General features: G+C 40.0%; 1 protein-coding gene across 1 annotated transcript in view; it reads right to left on the reverse strand.

Annotated features, from left to right (window-relative positions):
* The window catches only part of znf281b (zinc finger protein 281b), a 44,596-nt gene that overhangs the window by 18,541 nt on the left and 3,802 nt on the right, over positions 1–22,253 (reverse strand). Inside the window, exons 2-5 of the mRNA XM_084669839.1 lie at positions 5,046–5,506; positions 4,656–4,763; positions 3,959–4,082; positions 3,723–3,806 (exon numbers count right to left, since the gene is read on the reverse strand). Of these exons, the coding sequence (XP_084525965.1) occupies positions 3,723–3,806; positions 3,959–4,082; positions 4,656–4,763; positions 5,046–5,447 (718 nt within the window). The 5' untranslated portion in view covers positions 5,448–5,506. The remainder of the gene's footprint in view (positions 1–3,722; positions 3,807–3,958; positions 4,083–4,655; positions 4,764–5,045; positions 5,507–22,253) is intronic.

A 22,253-nucleotide genomic window follows, 5' to 3' on the forward strand; every position in this document is an offset into this window, starting at 1 on the left:
GACTCAACATCAAGCGATGATGAGCTGAGTCTTCTTTTAATAAATATAATCTAAGACAGAAAACAAACAGAATCTGAAAATAATTTCCCAAAGCCTTTTTTTGTAATGAAAAAACGATTGTTATAGTTAGCTAGCTATAACATTAGCTAGCGTAGTTGGAAGTTTAAACAAATAAGTTTTACATTTGAAGCTTGATATAAACACCATTGTCACACTGAAGCTCCTGTGCTACTCCTCTCCATACGTTGTCTTTAAACTCGTCCTTGTAGTTATTTTCTTTTGTATCATATAAACTGAGTGCTGACAAGTAGTTTAATAGTTTGATTGTGATGTGATCAACAATATGTGTTTTAATTGGTCAGATGTGTACATAGGGTTAGGATTAAAAACAACCTTGGTTTGAAAAAATAAATGCCGCAAAATCGCTCAAAATAACGTCTTATTTCTGATCCTGTGGCGGCAGAAATTCAACATTGAGGAAACATTTAACAGGATAGAGTAACACGGCATTTATTTAAAAAAATGGACAACGTTGTTAAGGCGGCAGGCGTGTGTTGCTTTGGCGGCCGCCTTAACTGGAAAGTGCTGCGGGGAACCCTGCTAGATGTAACGGACGTGGTCTTGCAAGCTCCATCAGAGGCATACCGGCCAATGTTCACTCCCACAGAAGTCAAACCTGCCACCTCTCAACTTCCAAGTGCCACCACTACCAACCATGCCAAAGAAAAGCTAGCTATTTGTTGATGCGGGTGGCCTTGTTACATACTTGAGTGAGTTAGTTTCACCACACACCGGCTGAATAGGTTTGAAAATTATTACTAATTTGTGAATTAGGGGAATAAAAAAACAAACATTCAGTGTGCAAAGACCTTTAGACTAGTCTAAGGCCAAATCCCAATTCTGTCTTACCCCTACCCCTTAGTTTACCCCTAGCCCTTGTCCCTCGTAACTCAGTGTTAAGGGTTAGATACCCCTATGAAATGAGATCCCACTTGGTTACGGTGACGTCATTTCGCACGTATCAATGTCTCCAAAGCAAGTAATGTTATGCACTGATATCAAAAGAAATTAGCTGCTAATGGAGTTTAGTTAAAACTGTAGACATGCATGGAGTCCATTTAAGGCTAGTCAGAGAAATGCGGGACTGTTGTGCAAATCGCAACGTAAGGTTAGCATAGCAAACTAAACAATTCAGGGTTTTCCGCAGAAAATGTGTTAGTTAAGGTCGTAGGCTGAGGTTTGCCGGCGGACGGACAGGGTTTATTGCCGGCAGAACGGGGAGGGTCCTTAAACACATTTTTATGCTTTCTGCAGAGAAGGGAGACTGCCGTTGGAATGAAAGGGAGAAACAGGACAGAGTAACATGGCGGATATGTTGACAACGTAGTTAAGGTGGCAGGCGTGTGTTGTTTACCCTGCGTTTCAATTAAGAACATGGTTGCAAATATATATGTACAGGTCTTTGTAGAGCACAAAACAAGACAATGTTTTAAATATATTACATTTATCGGACTCTAGATGATCTGGCCGCCATTGTTGCGCAGTATTCACATACCTCTTGGTTTCAAGTAAGCTCCTGAAAACACTTGGTTTTAAGGGGTATGTACCCCTATCCCTTGGCCCTTCCCCTCGATTAAAACGAGTATTGGGACAGCTCTTACTCTCACGTTAATGCGCAAAACTAAGGGGTAGGGGTATGACAGAGAATTGGGATTCGGCCTTAAACTACGTTTATGCAACTGGCCCCAAAATAATAATTTGTTCAATTATCTTCAGATGATAGATAACAGGTTCCAGCCAGTATAAACAAATATCAGACAGGGTTGCGTGAAGAACCATCGATCACATCTCCAAAACTTGATATCTTATTGGTTGGTCTATTTCCATTGTGTCCGAAATGTGCAAACATCGAAACAGCTAGAATTATGCATTGTCTGAGTGCAAATATGACAGATCTGGTGTGAAATAACTCACAGATACTGTAGCTGGCTTAGAATATAGTAATTGAAGACCAACTTGTTTTGTAAAAATTATTCGGACTAATTTGGATGCAAATGTTGTGGGCTGAGACGTCTCAGCTTTTCCTTTATTTACCTTTACAAATCTCTCCATCTATATCCTATTGTTTATCAGTGCCAGGTATCATAAATGTTATTTTAACATAAAATGTTTAATTGTTTGTTTAATTTGATTGTGGTGAACAGTTATTCAAATGGAGACCAAAGTATTTTAAAATATTGAAATCAACTGAAGCACCCATATCCATTTATGGCAGTAATCTGTTTGGAAACCCATTCTCTAGGACAGAGGTTTTCAAAGTGGGTGCCGCAGCACCCTGGGGTGCCATGACGCATGCTCAGGGGTGCCGTGGAATGGCCCAAGGCTTGATCATTTAATGAAAAAAAAAAAAAAAAAAAAATATTGATATTATATCAATAAAAAATGTAGGCTATTTGCGGCTCAAAAAACAATCAGCTACAGTTCACAGTTGATTCAGGGCTTAACGTCAACAACAGTTCTTTCATTGATTTTGTTAGTTTTTCCGTATTGACAGCAGAGAATGCATATCCGTATTTTAAAGAGAATGCATCCACCTCCACAGGAACAGACATCGGAATCAAAGTCAGCAAAGAGAAAAAAGACAACGATTCTCCAGTAGGTGACGTGCCCCACACCAGTATGCCTGGTCTGCAGGGAGACGTTGGCTAATGCAGCCATGGTGCCTAGCAAATTGGCAAGGTACCTTGAGACCAAGCACCCAGCACACCAGAACAAAGACATAGAATATTTTAAAAGACAACACAAAACACAGAATACCACACAGAGCGAACGTATGCTTTTATTTGTGCGTGTATGTGAAGGCACAAAAGGCTCATATTACCAGCCTGCAAAAAATGGATGAGGTAATGCTAGGGCTAGATGCTGCAAAAGAAAATCCCCCTCTCTGATAACATGATCAAACGTTGCATTGATGATATGTCAGAGGACATGAAATCTGTATAGGCTACTGTATGAGAAACTACTGCTAAGGTGGAAATTTGCGCTTCAAATTGACTCCACTGATGCTAGTGGCCTTTGCCAGCTGATCGCTAAGGTGAGATACGTGGATGAGGACAATGGACAAATTTACAGATAACTTTTTAGTTTGCAAAGAACTGGACAACCATATGCGACCATTACATTACATTTAAGCAATCAGACGGGTTTATCCAAAGCAACTTCCAAAAGAGTTTTACAAAAGTGCATAGGTCACTGATCATAACAACGAGATGGTTCCAAACATTGCGGGTAGCCAAAACATGAAGCATACATTGTGAAAACTAAAGTCCCAAAGGGAAGAACCATAAGAGCATGTAGCCTAGTTGAACAAGTTACATGTTGCATTGAACAAGTTACCGGAGATGAGATATTCAGGGAGACATAGTTGATATAGTTGTGACAGGGACAGACAGAGAGATATGTTGAGGGGTGACGTGATCCAGAAAGGTTTGGGGACCACTGCTCTAGGACATGCCCTTACCATTTTGATTATGTTTCCCTTTTTGTTTATTGCTTGTTTACACAAATTTTGAAGTAAAAATGTTAGATTTGCCCTGTGGTATAGAAAGGACTACAGGCTTAACCAGAACTTAAATGTATTGTATGTAATGCATGTATTAATTTTGAATGCAGCAATTATCTTATTATACAGTTTTTTTTACATCGGAAACACTGGAACTCACCACTGTGAATCTTCTCATGTCGCTGCAGGAGGTACTTCTGAATAAAGCTCATATTACACTGACTGCACCTGAAAGGCCTTTCACCTGTGCGATCAAAAATACAATCACACACTCTCCATGTTAATGATCAGTGTAGACCGACAAAATGAATTCCCAAAATGTGTTACGTCTCCTGCCAAATATTTATGAATCATGACAGATATTTTCTTTGTCCTAAAGCACTGAGAGCCTCTCACCTGTGTGAATGAGAACATGTCGGCGCAGATGGTAGGAGCTGCGGAAAGCAGCGTTGCAGTGCTCACATATGTGTGGTTTGGAGTTGGGAGACAGACTGGATCCATCTGCATCCAGCAGCATGGCCTGTAGAGTTAAAATTGTTTCCGACAGAAGACAATGATTTGGTTCATTCAGATAGTATTATTTTATTTGCGTTATCGTTGTGTTTATGCTTCCAGAACATAACCTTTCTGAGCCCAAATGTCCAATTGTATTGAAGTTCCGAATAATGTTGTCAACTCTGCATGGCTTTCGACATGTTTGTAATCCACACAGTAAATGTGTGCCGAAAATAGCATTTTCGATTTTTGGCCAAGAGAAAAATAGATGAGCAGAAAATATCCTGTCCTGCCACTCTGTGCTCAGTGGTCAAATGTCACGCTTGTTCAATCTAGCCATTATCACAGCACTACCCAGCAAATGGGGATCATGACAGCGGTGTGGAAAATAACAATTTCTGAAATTTCTGATACATTTGCAATCTGCAGTGTATGTTCAAAATAATTTTAACTATTATTAAATTTGTCAAGTAGTAATAAAAGTTCAGTTTTAAAAGTTTTTTATTTTATTTTTTAAATAGGCTAAACCCCCCCAAAAAAATTGCCAAGGGGCATCCGGAACACACAAAGTATGAAATGTACCAATATGGGATTCTACCTTGGCAGCATCTCCACGTTTCCTTCTTGATTTTCCTCCTTGTCCGTCACTGCTCTTGCGCCTTCTTCCTGAGGTCTCTTTTGGCTCCTTCTCTACTCTTCCAGACATCTGGAGGACAAATCAACCTAAATGTCTTTGTATGCAGCTAACAATATCTATGTGTAATTAATGCATTCTGCTGTTGTGAAGTTGCAAATGGTGAAAACATTTAAGGGGACATAGACTTCATAGAGGCACTGTATTTGCACTGTTTGCACTGTTTTTATGACAAATCATGGTATTAATAGTTCACAACATTAAACTATAGTAGGACAATGTTATGGGGTTGGCATCTGTTGTAGACATCTTTAATAAAAAATAAAACGATAAAACTCTGAAGATTCCCCTCACCGGCTCTCCCATGGTCCTCACATTACTGATACTAAGGTCATGGTGAAGCATGTTCTGGTGGCTGCTGCCAAACGACATCTCCAGCATATCACTGCCCTTCCCTGTGCTTCCTCCTCCTCCAGTGTAAAGCGGCAGGCGGTAGTCCAAATCGCTCATCCTTTCCTGCTTTATGCCCATACTGTGGAGGTAGCCCCCCGATGCCCCATGGTCAGGAGGCGAGTCACGTTCTTTCTTCAGGATCATCTCCTGGGGTAGGTCACTCATGACTGTTTGGGAAGCCAGGCGGGTGAAGCTGGTGACTGGCGGCAGGTGGCTAAACATGAGCATGCCTGGGGAAAAGTTGGGGTCCATGCCTCCACTACGCATAAACTCGTTACCTAGTTTGTCTTGTATGATACTCATGATGATGTTGTTTGTTTAAGGGCTGTCAGATGATCTAAATATGGCTGTAAGGGAATATCCTGAAAGAGAAGCAAGAGAACATAGTATGACTAGTGACGAGAACGATAAACCCTTCAATTAATACAGTTGTCTTGCAAGTTCTCTTCCACGCTATTCTCCACTAAACTTGTTGACAAGAAAAGTGGAAAGAGCCATGGAAATACTTGGGTTTGAGGCAGAGGACAAGGCGAACACTATCACGAAAACCCAAACCAAAAAGGTAAAATTGAAATTTACAGACGAGAGGAAACAAATCGAACTTACTAATAATGAAATATTTTTTTGTTTAATCAAAGCACCTGAAAGACAGACATCCATATTAATTCAAGTAGTTAAAGGGCAGGGTAGTTACATTAAGCAAAAATAGCCATTTTCGCTCGAGTTTGAAAGTGTTCAACCAAAAATATCCCACCCCATCCCTTCAAAGCCACTCCCCCAAAACACGTGAACACTGCCTGACTACTGCTGGAGGACAACAGGCAAGTAGCAAGTCCAATAACTGGATTTGCTCATATCAGTTTCAGGCTCAAATTAAAAACGTGTTTCGCCCCGCCCACTTCCGGATTAAGCCACGCCCATTCCGAGTATGGATACAGATCATTAAGTTGGTTTATTATATGGCAACGACGGTACGAGCGTTCTGATTGGCTAATGGGTAGTCATGCCAGCCGCGTATTGCCCTCCTCGCCGGTCAATACGGATCCGTATTGCCCTCTGACGTCAGCTTCAAAATGAGCGATATTGACGAATCGGCTGCTGAGTTTTAATATCCAGATGATGCTGAAAAGATTTGTCATCTAAAGTGAGGATGAAGACTAGACTCTTTGAATCACTTGTATTGTTATTTTGTGTTGAAATTAAAGCCATTTTAGCAGAACCATGTTATCCGCTTTCTATCAAAAGTAATGAGTTGCTAGGCAACACATGAAACACAGCGTGTGAAGACTTGAGAGCTAGCAACAATTAGCCTAGAGGTACCATTTATTTATTGTTTACAAAATGAAAAGAAGCTAAAAATGCCATATGATGAACTACTTACTAACCTCGACCGTTCGGTCATGCCGGGAAATATTAAACCTCGGCTTTTGCCGTTCCAGCCTCAGTTTGATATTTCCCGGCATGACCTCACTCTCGGTTAGTAAGTAGTTATGAACAGATAGATACAACCCTCTACGGACACAATGAAGCTTGAGTCGCCATAGACTAGTACATTTCTTATTTTACTCGCCAGACTTTTTACATGAAATGCATGAACAATGCAACTGTAAAAAAGTATATTATCTGTCTGAATTAGTCTTTATGTTACATATGGATTTATTCTACAATTTTTTAGCAAATGGCTTTCTCTTGCCACTTGACTTCAGCCACCTCTCCATAGCCGATGATGGATCATACTGCTGAAGCCCTGGGCCTTCTGTTGAAATGATCAGGTCTGAAAGGCATGAAGAGGTGAGACTGCTGCGGACATTTGATGTTATTCTCCTTTGGGCACTGAAGGCTCTTTCACAGTTGGCAAAGCTGATTAGCAGAGCAAGAATAATCTTAACAAGGAACAGTCTTCTTAAATTCTTCTTAAACAAAAATAATTAAGCGTTTTCTGCTCAGACTAAAATTTTAAGCTTTTTTGCATCCTTTCTTTGTGCATGACGAGTGCCTTACAAAGAAAGTCAATCTTTTTGTGAGAGAAAGTGACAGAGGCAGTGTAGCGTTTTACCTCCCTAGCGACAAAATGTTTTATCGAGCTTCAAGCGACAAATCTAGCAACTTTCCGTTACTTTGGCAATCTCCGTTTTTGTTGTTAAGCAGCATGAATTGTACGTCTGTTGTCATAGCAGCCAATCATGTTAACTCGCTGTCAAGCGATGGTGCGTCATTGAAATCTGCGCTACACGTATTATTTGCCTCAAACTTCAGTCAAAGGCGAGTGAAATCGCAAAATGTACTTTCCATTGGCTAATTAAAGAACTTTTTGTTGCCTAGCGTGAAATTTGGTCGCATATGCGAGTGATTTACTCGCATTGTAGAGGGTTGAGATACAGATATCAGGGTTTTTCCTGGGTCAAAATGAGTCTTTGGGGCTCCCCCCCCCCAAAAAAGTGTATATATATTTTTTTTCTTCTTTTTTCTAATCAATGTATTTATTACCAGGTGTTATGTATTCCCCCCCCCCCTCCAAAACACCTGATTTAAATGAATGGTCATTCATTTCTAATGGCGCTGATGTCGTCACATAGTGAACATTTTAAATTGTCAGTGTTTCCGATAGGTCACCTAGGCTACAAAGCGTAAACCTTGAGCACAGGCGATTGGACAGGGAGATTGACAACTAGACAAACATAAATGTACAAACATGTTCCCGATCTGACTCAATGTAGCTGCTGGACATTCCAGATTCAGCCGCTATAAAATAAGCTATTACTAATAATAAGCCTCATGTCACCAGTCCTGTTGTTACCAAATACCGATACTACAAAATGCCTGATTGGTTATTATTTATTATCTATTACAACGTACTACAAATTTAAAATATTGTCTAATCTGTAGGAAACACTGCCATATATTCACACATTGGAGAAACTACTCATATTATATTGTTTTTATATTTTCTGTGATTTGTTACTGACTCTTACATTAATGTTTACACCAGGCTTATTTGAACGTCCTGTATGTTATTATTACATGTTTACAGTAATAGTCAATATACCACTGTGCGAGTCCACATTGCTGCAGTCTCCCGGTCACCCTGGTATTAGGGATGGGCGTGGTTAATAGGGATGGGTATCGTTAATTTTTATCGATATCGATACCATTTTTTAGACTGCTTAACGATTCGAGTCTTTATCGATACCACTATCAATACCTTTCTATTTCTTAAGTAAAACAGATGTAAAATAGAAATATAACTGCAAGCAGTAATGGCGGATTCCTCCAAACATTGTGAACCATTGGATTTTTTTTATTCTTGACAAATTGTAACTGTATAGAAAAATCAATGCTGCTGACTTACCAAGGGGATACCAAATCTGACCAATTCCAAATATAGCTGCAAGCAGCAATGAGGTGGCCAAGCAGTCAAATAACCCAGAAAACATTTTAGACATCCTCAGAAGAGGGTAACAAGTACACGCAGCAAGTTTGGTGTGAATCCATCAAAGATTTGCTGAGATACAACCCAACTTCCTGTTTGCTGGCTTAACGGCACATTTTGATTGCCTGTACCGGAAAAACGGTTTCGAAAATCAGAAAACCATGTGTTATCTTTTGTGAGGCTTGGTCTGAAGATAATCTCTGCTAAATTTGGTGAAGATTTGACTACATGTGTAGGAGGAGTACAGAAAAAACGTTTTTCATTGAATTCAAAATGGCGGCCGCATAAATTCGGCTATTATCACAAATTATTATGAGTCACACACGGGATGTCCCAAGATATCATGAGACAAAGGAATCACTCAATAAAGGCAAACAAATCAATAGTTATTGGCCAAAACACATTTTTGCTTCCTGCGGCCACACCCAGTGATCACATGACACCAAATTGTCTAGATATCCTCAGAAGAGGGTTCCGAGTCATCATACCAAGTTTGGTGTTGATATCTTGAAGATTTGCTGAGATATGACTTCACTTCCTGTTTGGCTGCTTTTCTGCTGAATTTGATTGGCTGTACCGGACAAACGGTTGTGAGGATCACAATTCTAATCGATAACTTTTGTGAGGCTTGGTCTGAAGATCATCTCTGGTCATTTTGAAGAAGTTTTGACAAAAATTGTAGGAGGAGTAGGCTTTCAAAGGTTTTTGATTAAACCGGAAATAGCGGAAAATCTATATAACCGGAAATGGACGTCATAGGGTGCGTTGAACTCGGCTTGATCCAGGGAATCCAATGGTACCTCATTTTTGAAAATCGGTCATACGGTTCAAAAGTTGCGTGTGTAAACACAAGTCCAACTTTGACCCATTGGTGGCGCTAGAGTGGTCTAATGGGAGATATGAAACTTGGTTTAAGTATAGAAGTAACTGTCCTTAATGAGTGTGCCAAATTTTACAAAAAGTTGTCGAAGGGGTCTAGGGGCTGCCATTGACTCCCATGGCACTAGAATAAAAAAAAAAAGAAATATAACTGCAAGCAGTAATGGCGGATTCCTCCAAACACTGCGAACCATTGAAAAATGTTTATTCTTGACAAATTGTAACTGTATAGAAAAATGTATGCTGCAGAATTACCAATGGCATACCAAATCTGAAATGCAATACCATCAAGATCCACAAGGGCCTTTATTTCAAGCCAGTAAGTGAAGGAAGGGGGCTTGGTGAGCTTATCCATTCCAGAAAGCCTTGTATCTTTATGCATTAAGGCGTGGCCTGTAGCGCCACCTATGGGTAATGGTGGGCCATTTGTGGTGTGGTAGTTACTCTTGGCCTATACTATTAATGTTTCAGGATTTTAAAAACTTTTTACCATTGCATATAAAATCGAAAATGCAATACCAACAGGATCCACATGGGCTTTGGGTAAAGTGTGGTAGTTACTCTTGGCCTGTACTGTCAATGTGTCAGGATTTGGAGACCTTTTTACTATTGCATACAAAGTAGGAAATGCAATGACACCAAGGTCCTCAAGGGCCTATGCTGATATTCAAGGCATGAGTGGGGCTTGGTCAGCCCACACAGTCCTGATATGTTGCGTGTATGTCTTGCCAAGCCCGCGCGTGTCAAGGGAAGAATGAGTGTGTGAGAAATTGAAGCATGCGCGGGGAGGAGCAGGGGACATATTTCATTGTAAATTTCCCTAGAAATTAGCCAAGCATGCATGTTTCAAAGATTCACCAAAAATCGACCTTTCATCTTAGAGTCAACTTTTTCTCAGATTTGTGTACTAAACATTCTCAAGAGTCTTCATATGAACTTGTTTGACTGGCTTACATGTAAAGCATTGCGAACCATTGAAAAATGTATAGTCTTGACAAATTGTAACTGTATAGAAAAATCAATGCTGCAGAATTTCCAATGGGATACCAAATCTGAAATGCAATAACATCAAGATCCACAAGGGCCTTTATTTCAAGCCAAGAAGTGAAGTGCTTTGTGCTTTAGGGCGTGGCCTGTAGCGACACCTATTGGTAATGGTGGGCCATTTGTGGTGTGGTAGTTACTCTTGGCCTATACTATCAATGTTTCAGGATGTTTTTAACTTTTTACCATTGCATACAAAATCGGAAATGCAATACCAACAAGATCCACATGGGCTTTTGTTAAAGTGTTGTTGTTACTGTTGGCCTTTACTATCAATGTTTCAGGATTTGGAGAACTTTTTACCATGGCAAACAAAATCTGAAATGCAATACCATCAAGATCCACAAGGCCTTTGCAAAAGACCAAGGAATGAGTGGGGGCTTGGTAAGCCCACACTCTCCTGAAATGTTGCGTGTGCGTCTTGCCAATCCCGCGCGTGTGTCAAGGGAAGACCTATGGGTAATAGTGGGCCATTTGTGGTGTGGTAGTTACTCTTGGTCTATACTATCAATGTTTCAGGATTTTTATAACTTTTTACCATTGTATACAAAATCGGAAAAGCAATACCAACAAGATCCACATGGGCTTTTTGTTAAAGTGTTTCTTTGCCTATACTATCTATGTTTCAGGATTTTGAGACCTTTTTACCATTGCATACAAAATCGGAAATGCAATACCATCAAGATCCACATGGGCCTTTTTTTCAAGCCAATAAGTGAAGGGAGGGGGCTTGTTGAGCCTATCCATTCCAGAAAGCCTTGTATCTTTGTGTTTTGGGCGTGGCCTGTAGCGCCACCTATGGGTAATGGTGGGCCATTTGTGGTGGGGTAGTTATTCTTGGTCTATACTATCAATGTTTCAGGATTTGTATAACTTTTTACCATTGCATACAAAATCGGAAATGCAATACCAACAAGATCCACATGGGCTTTTGTTAAAGTGTTTCTCGGCCTACACTATCAATGTTTCAGGATTTGAGACCTTTTTACCATTGCATACAAAATCGGAAATGCAATACCATCTAGAGCCACACGGGCCTTTGCTAAAGACCAAGGAATGAGTGGGGGCTTGGTCAGCCCACACTCTCCTGAAATGTTGCGTGTGCGTCTTGGCCGCCCGCGCGTGTGTCAAGGGAAGGCTGAGTGTGTGTGAGATTTTGGAGCACGCGCGGGGAGGAGCAGGGGAGACATTCATTGGAAATTTGCCTAGAAATTAGCCAAGCAAGCATGTTTCAAATATTCACCAAAAATCTACCTTTCATCTTACAGTCAACTTTTTCACAGATTTGTGTTATGAACATTCTCAAGAGTCTTCATATGAACTTGTGATTGAATCAGAGTATCAGTTTTTGACTGGCTGATGTGTAAAGCATTATTTTAGCGTTAGCGATAAGTTCAATTTGATTTATATCAATCATTTTTAGAGATATGAATTTGCCTTTGCACATGGTAATATGTTGTAGTGTCTTTCTCCGATCTACCAAGTTTAGTGTTGATATCTCAAAGATTTGCTGAGACATGACTTCACATCCTGTTTGGCGGCTTTTCTGATGAATTTGATTGGCTGTACCGGACAGACGGTTATGAGGATCAAAATTCCATTGATAACTTTTGTGAGGCTTGGTCTGAAGATCATCTCTGGTGATTTTGAAGAAGATATGACAAAAATTGTAGGAGGAGTAGGCTTTCAAAGGTTTTTGATAAAACCGGAAATGGCGGGAAATCTATATAACCGGAAATTAACGCCATGGTGTGCGTTGAACTCGGCTTGATCCAGGGAATCCAATGGTACTTCATTTTTGAAAATGAGTCATACGGTTCAAAAGTTGCGCGTGTAAACACAAGTCCAACTTTGACCCATTGGTGGCGCTAGAGTGGTCTAATGGGAGACATGAAACTTGGTGTAGGTATAGAAGAAACTGTCCTTAATGAGTGTGCCAAATTTCACAAAAAGTTGTCGATGGGGTCTAGGGGCTGCCATTGACTCCCATGGTACAAGAATTACAAATAATAAAACCACCAATAACAATAGGTTTCCTCCTTACGGAGGAATCCTAATAAAACTAACAATAACAATAGGTTTCCTCCTTACGGAGGAATCCTAACAAGGGGAACGTGTTGCTCTCAGAAGAAGGCTGGCTAAAAGGAGCAAATAGGCACAATGGATCCTGGCTCTGGCTATATCTAAATCTGTCCACAACCTGGATGAGTAACTAGACTGTGATTGGTTGGTTGACGAAGTGACAATGTCAAGCTCATCGACTTTATGAAAAGTTGCACACGTTTCAACAAAAGGCACCTGATATAGGTAAATGACCAGCTAACCAAACCCAAACCTTCCTTATCCCGATTTTCTTCTGTCTCTGTTTTTGTTTAACACAATGTTTAAGCATCCCACAGAGCCATGCTTGCGGTGGCAATGTTTTGAATGATCAACAGTGAGGGGGGGAGGCTTGTCTATACTCACACACTGTGCTCGTAAAAAAAAATTGCAGTTCGCGCACACATCAAATTTTAGGGGCATATGCGAGTGAAATAGTTGCACTGTTGAGCCCTGAATTGGCTTATTATTGTCAACGATGGAGACTCGCTACGAAGTTGTGGTGTGCTCACCAGAGGATGGTCCTGAAAAGGCAGCTGGAGTTTGCACCGTTGCGACTCGGAGACAGTCGAAGTACTGCTTTTTATCTTAATTTGATGCACAACGTTGAGGTGCTTTTTCATCGCTGTTGTTTCCCCCCCTTTACAAGAAATTACTTTAGAACATATATTGCACTTTGCTTCGTCTTTATCTTTGGCTTTAATAAAATGTAGCCAAGCCTTTGACCGTTTCGTGTGCTCTGCCATCGTAGCTAGCAACAAAATGATAAATGAAGCGAGGTAGCGCGTGAGGCAATAACATTCTTCTTTGTTTAGTTTAAAGGCGGTTGGCAGGCCATTCAATTGAATTTAGTCATTTTATTAGTCAAACGTTGTATGTTTGTGCACCAGCAATTTGATTTAAATAACATTACTTATTTCTCGAGACATAAGTCAACGTTACATTATATTACTTGGTCTCGATAGCGGTATCGATAAGCTTGGACCTTATTGATATTCGGGTTTTGAGAAATTTGGAACCGGGTCCTTACAGAACCGGTTCTCGATACCCATCCCTAGTGGTTAATCGAATATCCGGATATCCTAAAGTAAGTTAGTATTCAAATACTATTTTCGAATACTTATGAGCGTAGTTTAATAAAAAAAAATGTTTTAATGAAAAACCGTCGCGTTGTGTTGTGAATTCTAATAGTTGTGACGTTAGAAATGATGAAAACCATCAAAAAAGGTAGGCTACGCCTGCGTTCTGCTGCGAATCTCTTTTCATTTCATTTGGCGCTACAAGAAGCATTGTGTCCTGGCTAAGCAGTAGGCTACCTCGCAGCAACCTCAGTTCATGCAGTTTTTTCTACGCCGGCCTGCTCGTAAATCGACTCCATAGTGGCCTCTCCCCTGAGCATGTTTACGTGCTCATTTTCCTGAATAAAAATGCGTATGGTTAATTCAGTTGTGGCTTATTTATTTTCTTACCAGTAGCCATGTAGAGCTAGCGTAATCCGCTGTTTATGTTTGCATTGTGTGGTGGCGCACCGTATCCTATAGGATTTCGGTTCCAAGTTAATATCCAAGTTAATATGCAATATTTCTCCATGTGTGTCTTTCGTTTTTATCGAGGATAGCCTTCCAAATGTGTTTAATTTAGTCCAATGTAGCCTACTTTTTATTTCACATAATAATAGGCTATCGCTTTTCCGCCAAATTAAGAGCCTACGTCTGAAGACGCAGCGTTTTTTCAAGTTCATTGTCTTTACATCATGTTAATAAATTGATCTTTCATTTGTTTTCTTTATTCAACCCTTATTTAATCTAATAGCTGAACAGTCCCAATTATTGCCAGAATGTGTGGTGGTTCATGTGTTTACTGTATGCTTTGCGTCACGGCAGGCTAATTAACGGAACCACATTAACAAAAATAGATTATCCGGATATTCGAAAATATTTTTGGATACTATTTGAATAGTGAAATCAGTTCAAATCTCCATCCCTACCTGGTATAGCTTAGAATTTCCAAACTAATTACATGTGGGTCTCAGTTTTGCAATACTTGGACTGCGTCTTGACAATAAGTGAAGAACCATACATGTTTTGCCAGTATAACTGGATCTATCATGGGGCAGGCTGATAAATATTAAAGTAATGAATTCCCTCAATAAAGATATTGTAACATTAATTTATTTTCTTTAATGTCGATAGAGAATAATTAGGAAAAGCAGTCCATTTAATTTCTGTGGTGCAGCAGGAAGTTGCAGAGAAATGGTATATGCCCACCAAAATACACTGAGCACCTCGAGTGGAGTAGTTAATATTAACCGTGGAAAATGAGTCTTGTTGCCGAAAACAGTGGCAGCGATAGCCATGGCGAGGAAGCAACTTCAAATAAAGAGATAATTGACAAAGGGGTTGTCTTCAGTTATTTGGAGGTGATTTGGCTTTTTGAAATCCGACAAAGAGCAGAGCAATATTCAGTGCAAATTGTGTCGTAAACAGGTGGCTATCAAGTCTGGTAACGAAAAACCTTTTTTACCACCTGAAGCAAAATCACTCGTTGGAACATGCAGAAAGTGTGCATTTGCAACAAGGTATTGATAAAAGGCAAGGTTTTAAAAAGCTTAAGTTACTTGACCCCAGGTACGTGCGCTCCCTGGCCGCAAACATTTCTCTCACACCACGTTGCCTAAACTTTATGCTGAGTGTAGGGAAGAGACTTATTTTGCTAGCCTCCTACTACAGATCTGTTGTCTTTGTCTTAATTATCGTTATCGAATGGAAATATACATCTATTGTGGTTTTACCCATATCCCCAGGCCCTAATCTATCAGACCATTGAATGTTTATACCGAATGTCAGTCAGTAAGAATGTTCATGACGGGCTGTGCATTTATAGACCAACTGCAGTCTAAACCACAACGTGTGTGACATCCGAAAAACTATAATTTGGCTGAATAATTGTAGAGCTACACGACAAAGGTTCTAATGAAGTGCACCAACTAACAACACAGAAATGAATGACAGACTGACTAACGTTCTGACCTTGCCTTGGCTCCATGCAAGAAGCACAACCTTGCAATCATTACGTCAGCAACAACGTCCCTGTATGAAGACTCATGGGTCAATTAACCTTAATTTTGTAATGTGTATGCCTTGTAATTGATTCATTAATTTCCAAAGTTATTAAATAAATATTTCATTTAGCATTCTTTTCACCATTCTTGCTCTGATTTAACCCATAGTCAAATAACTGCAATTTCAATTGATATTAGGTTAATGTTAATACAGATTCCCCTCTTACTTTAACCCTAGTTTTGGTTGTTTGGCAAACATTAAACCCCCTACAAATGCATTATCATTTGCATTATGAATGTTTAATGAAGAGAGTTATATTTTAAAAAAAACATCACTGGTTTCCAAAATTGTATTTAGTACTTAGAAATGTCACTGGTATTGGTACTGACTACTGAAATGTTGGTACCATGACAATACTACTGGCTATCCTGCTAACTTCAGTAAATCCAGTGGTTAACACTGACTATGGTGGGTATGAGCAACAGCCTGAATGCAATGATTGGATTACTTGTCTGTCTACTTGTCTGTCTGTCTACCTCCCGGCAGTAAGGAGGCAGGGTGTTCATGTGTTTTGGAGTGGTGGCTTTTAAAAAAGAGGGGTGGGATATTCTTGTTTGAATCCTTTCAAAATAGTGAAATAAGTATTCTGCTGTCATTTTTTACCCCTAGATTCAAATATGTTAATTAAAGTTAGGTTATATCAAAGTTTTTAAGAGTAATTAATCTATGTACTACTTTATTTATTAATAAATATACTATTTCTCCATATGGTTAATACTTAGGCATTGCTAAACCCATCAATCTTGGTCTTGACTTTGACAAGTTTTTGCAAATGTGTTAGTGAGGGGGACGCATTAGTCATCAACCTATTCTTCCGTTAATTTGTTGAAGATTTGCTGCAGCAACGAAAGAAAGTAACTCATCGATATGTATACACCTTGCAACAAATATTGTTGCACACCAAATTAAAGCCTCTTAATTTAATATTTGAATATGTAAACTTTTAAACTATACGTGTAGCATATGAGGGGGGAGGGGGTAATTAAAGTAAGAGGCTTTAATTTGGTGTGCAACAATATTTGTTGCACGCCAAATTAAAGCCTCTTACTTTAATATTTGAATATGTAAACTTTTAAACTATACGTGTAGCATATGAGGGGGGGGGGGGGGTTATGGCTCAGGGGTTAGAGGGGGTCAACTGTTTATCGCAAGGTTGGCGGTTAAATCACGACTCCTCCCAGCCTTGAGCAAGACTCTGAACCCCAAGTTGCTCTCGATGGGCGGGCAGGCCGGCGCCTTGCACGGAAGCTCCACCGCCGGCGATATGTGTTACAGTGCGTGTCCACTGCAGCGTCGCGAATCGCTTGCCATCGCTCGCCTTCCCACAGTTCACCACTCTCGGGGCATTTCAAACTGATTAATGTAGAATGTAGTTCTCTAAAGTCACTGTTGTAGTTGTCATGTGCAAGTGTGCAGACTTGGGTTTACGTAGTTGCAACATCGATCAAAATACAACTTTTATACAAAAATACTAAACTGACATAAACAGACATACACGTTGACATCTGTAAAAAACGTTTTACTATATTCCTCAGTCTCTGCTAATCTGTCGATACGATAGGGAGTTCCAGCCGGGCTAGCTAGCTAGTTACCACAGAACGAAGTTACGTAATGTGACTAAACTTTTTTTTAATCAACATCTCTGTATGATTACAGCTATGTATCGTACAGGACTGGGTAAGCGGAAAATCGCTCCTCATTTGCATAAAGTTGAGATCACCTCAACTCAGTCTCCATAGAAAATGAATGGAAAACATGTTGTCGCTCGCATCATTATATTGAACTAGCTAGATGTACGCGAGGACGTCGAGCGGGAAGACAGAACTAATTTTGTTAGCAGTAATGTGTCCGGGAAATTACTTGGTGTCTTGGCCACAGGCAGCCAGGAACGTTCCGGTGCGTGTGTGAGTGACTGGAGTGTGCACATGTACTCTGTTCACTGAAATAAAAGTACCCCCCTGAAAATTGCCAAATCAACAAGCAAACTGTGTCTATAAGATATCAAAATGTGTTCCTACCAGTGTAAGTGCACATCTTTTACTGTCACTTGCAATCAGAATTTTTTTTAAAGAGGCAGTTTGGTTACAAATATAGTACAAGTACTTTTCCTCAAAAAACGTAGTCGACATGACTGCAACATAACATGAAAACCACTAGCAAACAAAGCATTGCTAGGAATATACTTCAACACTTGTCATTTGGGAATACATAATCATTATCACAATGTAAAAAAGAGGCTGTCTGGTTACAAATATAGTACTGGTACTTTTCCTCAAAAACTTACAGTCAACATGACTGCAACATAAAATGAAAACCACTAGCAAACAAAGCATTGCTAGGAAAATACTTCAATGCCTGTAGCTTGGAAATACAGTTAAAAAGCTGTCAAATAACAAACATGCCATGACTACTGGTATGCCTCAACAAACTTGTAGTAACCACGACTGATCACTAAGCCCCGCCCCTCGAACGCAAACGGGCCAATGGCAGTTTAGTAACAGCTGCACTTTGACATTTTCAGTTTACAACTCCATAGACTAGCATTAGGAAAAGGGATTCTTCTCTTGTTTTATCGGGTTTGTTGTCATTTTAGTGTAAAAACAATGGTCAAACGATGTGCATGGGGTAGATGCAACACTGATACGAGATATCATGAGGATGGGCAATGGGGTATATTTTATCCCATTTCCCAAACCAAAACAAGGCAGGGCCAAATGTCTCCGGTGGATAAAGCTGTGTGGCAGACCACACAGTCAACTCAACGTAACGAAGATAAACAAGGATGTCATTACATTATTGTCATTGACAGTACCGGCTTACTTTCAGCACTGATGTTATGCTAGGCTTAGGCCTTAAGTTATCTCTGGTTAAAACTAGCTAACGTTAACGTTACAGGCTAAGTATAACGTTTGGCTACCTATTCATTAGCTAGAAAGTCAGTTCAAATGTATCTTCCCTTCCGAACTAAATCATCACACATTCTACCGATGCTAGATACAGGCAGGATATGTTAGTATTGCTAATAACTGTATACAGTCGGAACAGCACCTCTTTTCAGCAACAGCTTCAAAGCAAATCCTGCCCAGGTTTTCAAAACTGTTCTCTGTGAAATGGTTCAAGCAAGTGTGTAATTGAGGGTCGAACTGCACAGGGATCTTCTCATAGACAAACATCACAGCCTGTTGAGTGTTTGGTTCCTTAGGAAAACTCTGAAAAGTGTCAGCATTCCCTGTACAGCCTGGAACACTGCATTTACCACCGTAGTCCATTTTCAATATGCATAGTAATTCTGTGGAAGTACAGAGTAGCGCCCAGCAAATTCTGGGGCGTGAAAAAGGTACAACACAGAGCCAAAAAAGGGGTCTGGGACAATGTAAAGCAGGATTTGCTATGATGCTGTTGCTGAAAAGAGGTGCTGTTCCAACCTTATACAGTTATTAGCAATGCCAACGTATCATACCTTTATCTAGCATCGGTAGAATGGGTGAGGATTTTGTTTATTGGCAATGGGGCTTATGTTATTTCATGTTCCTGACTGTTTCATTCAAAGAAATTACCTGTGTTGTCATGTAAATCTACATTCAAGATGCATGTTTGTGGGGGGATTTTTCTAAACAGACCGTTTTACAGCTACATTTTTTTAAATTGTGAGATTTGCACAGGAAAGACGTGTCAATGGACTTTGAGGTTCACTGTATGTCCATTTTACCCACTGAACTGTCGTTATTCAACTGTGACAAGGTAAATTCGGTTCTGCAATCAATGACCCCTTTAAAGGGTCAGACTGCTAGATTGAATAAACAACTAGCCTATTCATCGTGTTACTATTTAAAGCCTTAGGTCAATATGACTTGCTTTCAACAAGTCAGTAAATGTATACTGGTTGACGTTTTGTTTTCTAAATACATTTCGGAACAAGAAAGAAGAATTAAGTGTGTTATGTAGGCCAGTTAATGAAACTAATAATAATTAAAGACCCATTTAATCAAACTAGCCTAGAAATAACTATGTCAGCACATAACAGCCAGTACAGGCTACAGCATTGCATTCAGTTTTCCATAATTTCCCATTAATTCCCCCAAATTCTAAAGCAGTTTATCCGCTGCAAAGTCACAGAATTTTGTAACTCTACTTTCACTTGATTATAAATTAGTGCTTAATCGCACATTTTTATCTATTCTAAATGTCCCTTGATTTCTTTTTGTCCAAGAATTTTTTCTCATTTTAATGCCCTTAAAGGTGACATGACATGAAAACTTCCTTTTATGAGGTTATTTAACATTAATATGAGTTCCCCTGGCCTGCCTTTGGTCCCCCAGTGGCTAGAATTTTCGATAGGTCTAAACAAAGCCCTGGATGTTCTTCTCCGCCTTTGACAAAATGAAGGCTCAAACGATCTGTTTGAAAATCTCCAAGTGACGTAGATAGGAGAAAGGTTACCTCCCCTCTCTCTGCTTTGCCTGCCCAGATCATCTGGCCCGCCCATGAGAAAGTGAGCTACCACCGTGCAATGGCAAGTGCGATATCGGTTTTTCCTGGAGAGACATCATGGCGAGCAAACAAACAAAGCCCAACAGTTGCTCAGTGTTTGGATGTACAAATGCAAGCACAAGTCTTTATTTAATTCCTTCATCCGAGCCTCTGCACAACCAATGTCTCAATTTTATTTTCGCTGGAAATGCACCGACACAACTTCCCAAAGTTTTGCATGTCTGCGCCAAAAATTTCAGCCACTACTATTTCCTCAACTTGAGCCAACACAAAGCTGGCCTTGCTTAAATTAAATTCTGGATTATTACTAAATCTCCTTGGTCAAGCTACAAACCTTGGACAAGTAAGTTAACTAAAGCTATATCATTTTGTTGCTTTACTGTATATGGTTACCTAGCTTGCTACCCTTAAAATGTGGCTGTAACATTAGCTCTGCAGCCAACAGCTGAGTTACTGTTGCTAACGTAAAGATAAATGCAAATGGAATCAAGTGTGTGTGTGAATACAAACGCTGTAACGCCAGTGTTGTACACTTCTTTGTTATTTGGATAACCGTTATGCTGTTGGTGTTATGGCGTGAGCGATATCCGCCTTTCTCCACATTGAAATGACTGAGTGTGCACCTCTGCAAACCAGGGTGATCAAATGAGAATGGCTAAATTCGAGGCATCTTACAGCAACAGGGGCTATGAGCCATTGCATACATCCCTTGTAAACATTAGCACATGTTGCCGCCCCGCTCCTGCTCATTAGCATTTAAAGCTACAGACACAGAAACAGCGCGTTCTGAGGAAAGCTGATTGTGGGACTACTTGTAGTGGCTATAATTCTGCACCATGACTGAATTTCGGGAAAGAGACTTCAGATACAGTATTAGGGGACCACTAAGGCCTATATAAAAGCTTCCAAAAACAGCATGTCATGTCACCTTTAATGACGAACATGGAAAAGTGGATCGGATTTTTTGGTGCAAATGTTTTTATTTTTTATTAAAAACAACATTGCAATCGCCTAGCTTTGACGAGGAGGCAGAGAATTCGCATCAGCTGTGTGCTTGGCCATCAAATGGTATTTCAGACTGGACGTGCTGCGATGATAGCTCAGTTTACAATGACAAAACACACAGATCACTTTGGTCTTGTCTATAGAACCATATGGTAACTTTTTAAAAGTAGACTTTCCATTCAGAATCTTATTGGCATCCATTTCAGCATCTCGTCACCAGCTCACCATCAACTCAAAACATTAGCCTACTATTCTTTACCCAGCTCGCAAGCCCAAACAAGTGTGTGCAGAGTGCCTGTTGTTTTGTTTCCGGTCTAGCTAGATCCGGTGTGGTGTTGTAGTTTTTCTAACGTCAGTAGTTGTTGCAACGGCATGTGGGAAAAAACTGTGTTTGCTAGCCCCAAAAAAACGTTAATCCCACAATGTACACTGTTAAAATGGTTTTGCTTTAACACCATTAACGTGTTAAACTGACAGCACTATTATAAATCTTAACTAGTCGTGGGCCGTTATCGGCATTAACGTGCTGCATTAACGTGAGACTCTTATTGGGTGATAAAAAAAAATATTGCTGTTAATCTATTCTCAAAGTTGGGTTGGAATCTGGGTCTATACTACGCAAGCTATTATGCCTTTCACCTTGATATTTTAGCGCGAATGTATACCTACCCGAATTGCACTGAGGGCAAGAACGAGACTTCGAACCTGTGTGGATGCCTTGTGTATGAAATTATCACATCAAACGTGACGTGCCAACATGGATGCAGCTGAGAAGCGGCCTGGTTTCATTCAGGGAACATGTATTTTTAAGCTTCCCAATGGAAACCTCGACAAGACTAAGGTTGTTTGCACCTTGTGCTATGCGGAAACTCATCTAATAAACAGTTAATAAACAGAAGTACATCTTATTGAACATAATTTATTTTCATCACCAATTATCATAGTAGAACAGCTTTCTCAAGCAGTTTTGTGATGCAGTTTGGAAACAGGAGATGAGCCCCTGGTCTAATGCACCACCTGGCTTGAGAAACCCGTTCT

This window comes from Hypomesus nipponensis, chromosome 13 (assembly GCF_054491055.1).
Source record: "Hypomesus nipponensis isolate SF chromosome 13, ASM5449105v1, whole genome shotgun sequence".
Lineage (NCBI taxonomy): Eukaryota > Metazoa > Chordata > Actinopteri > Osmeriformes > Osmeridae > Hypomesus > Hypomesus nipponensis.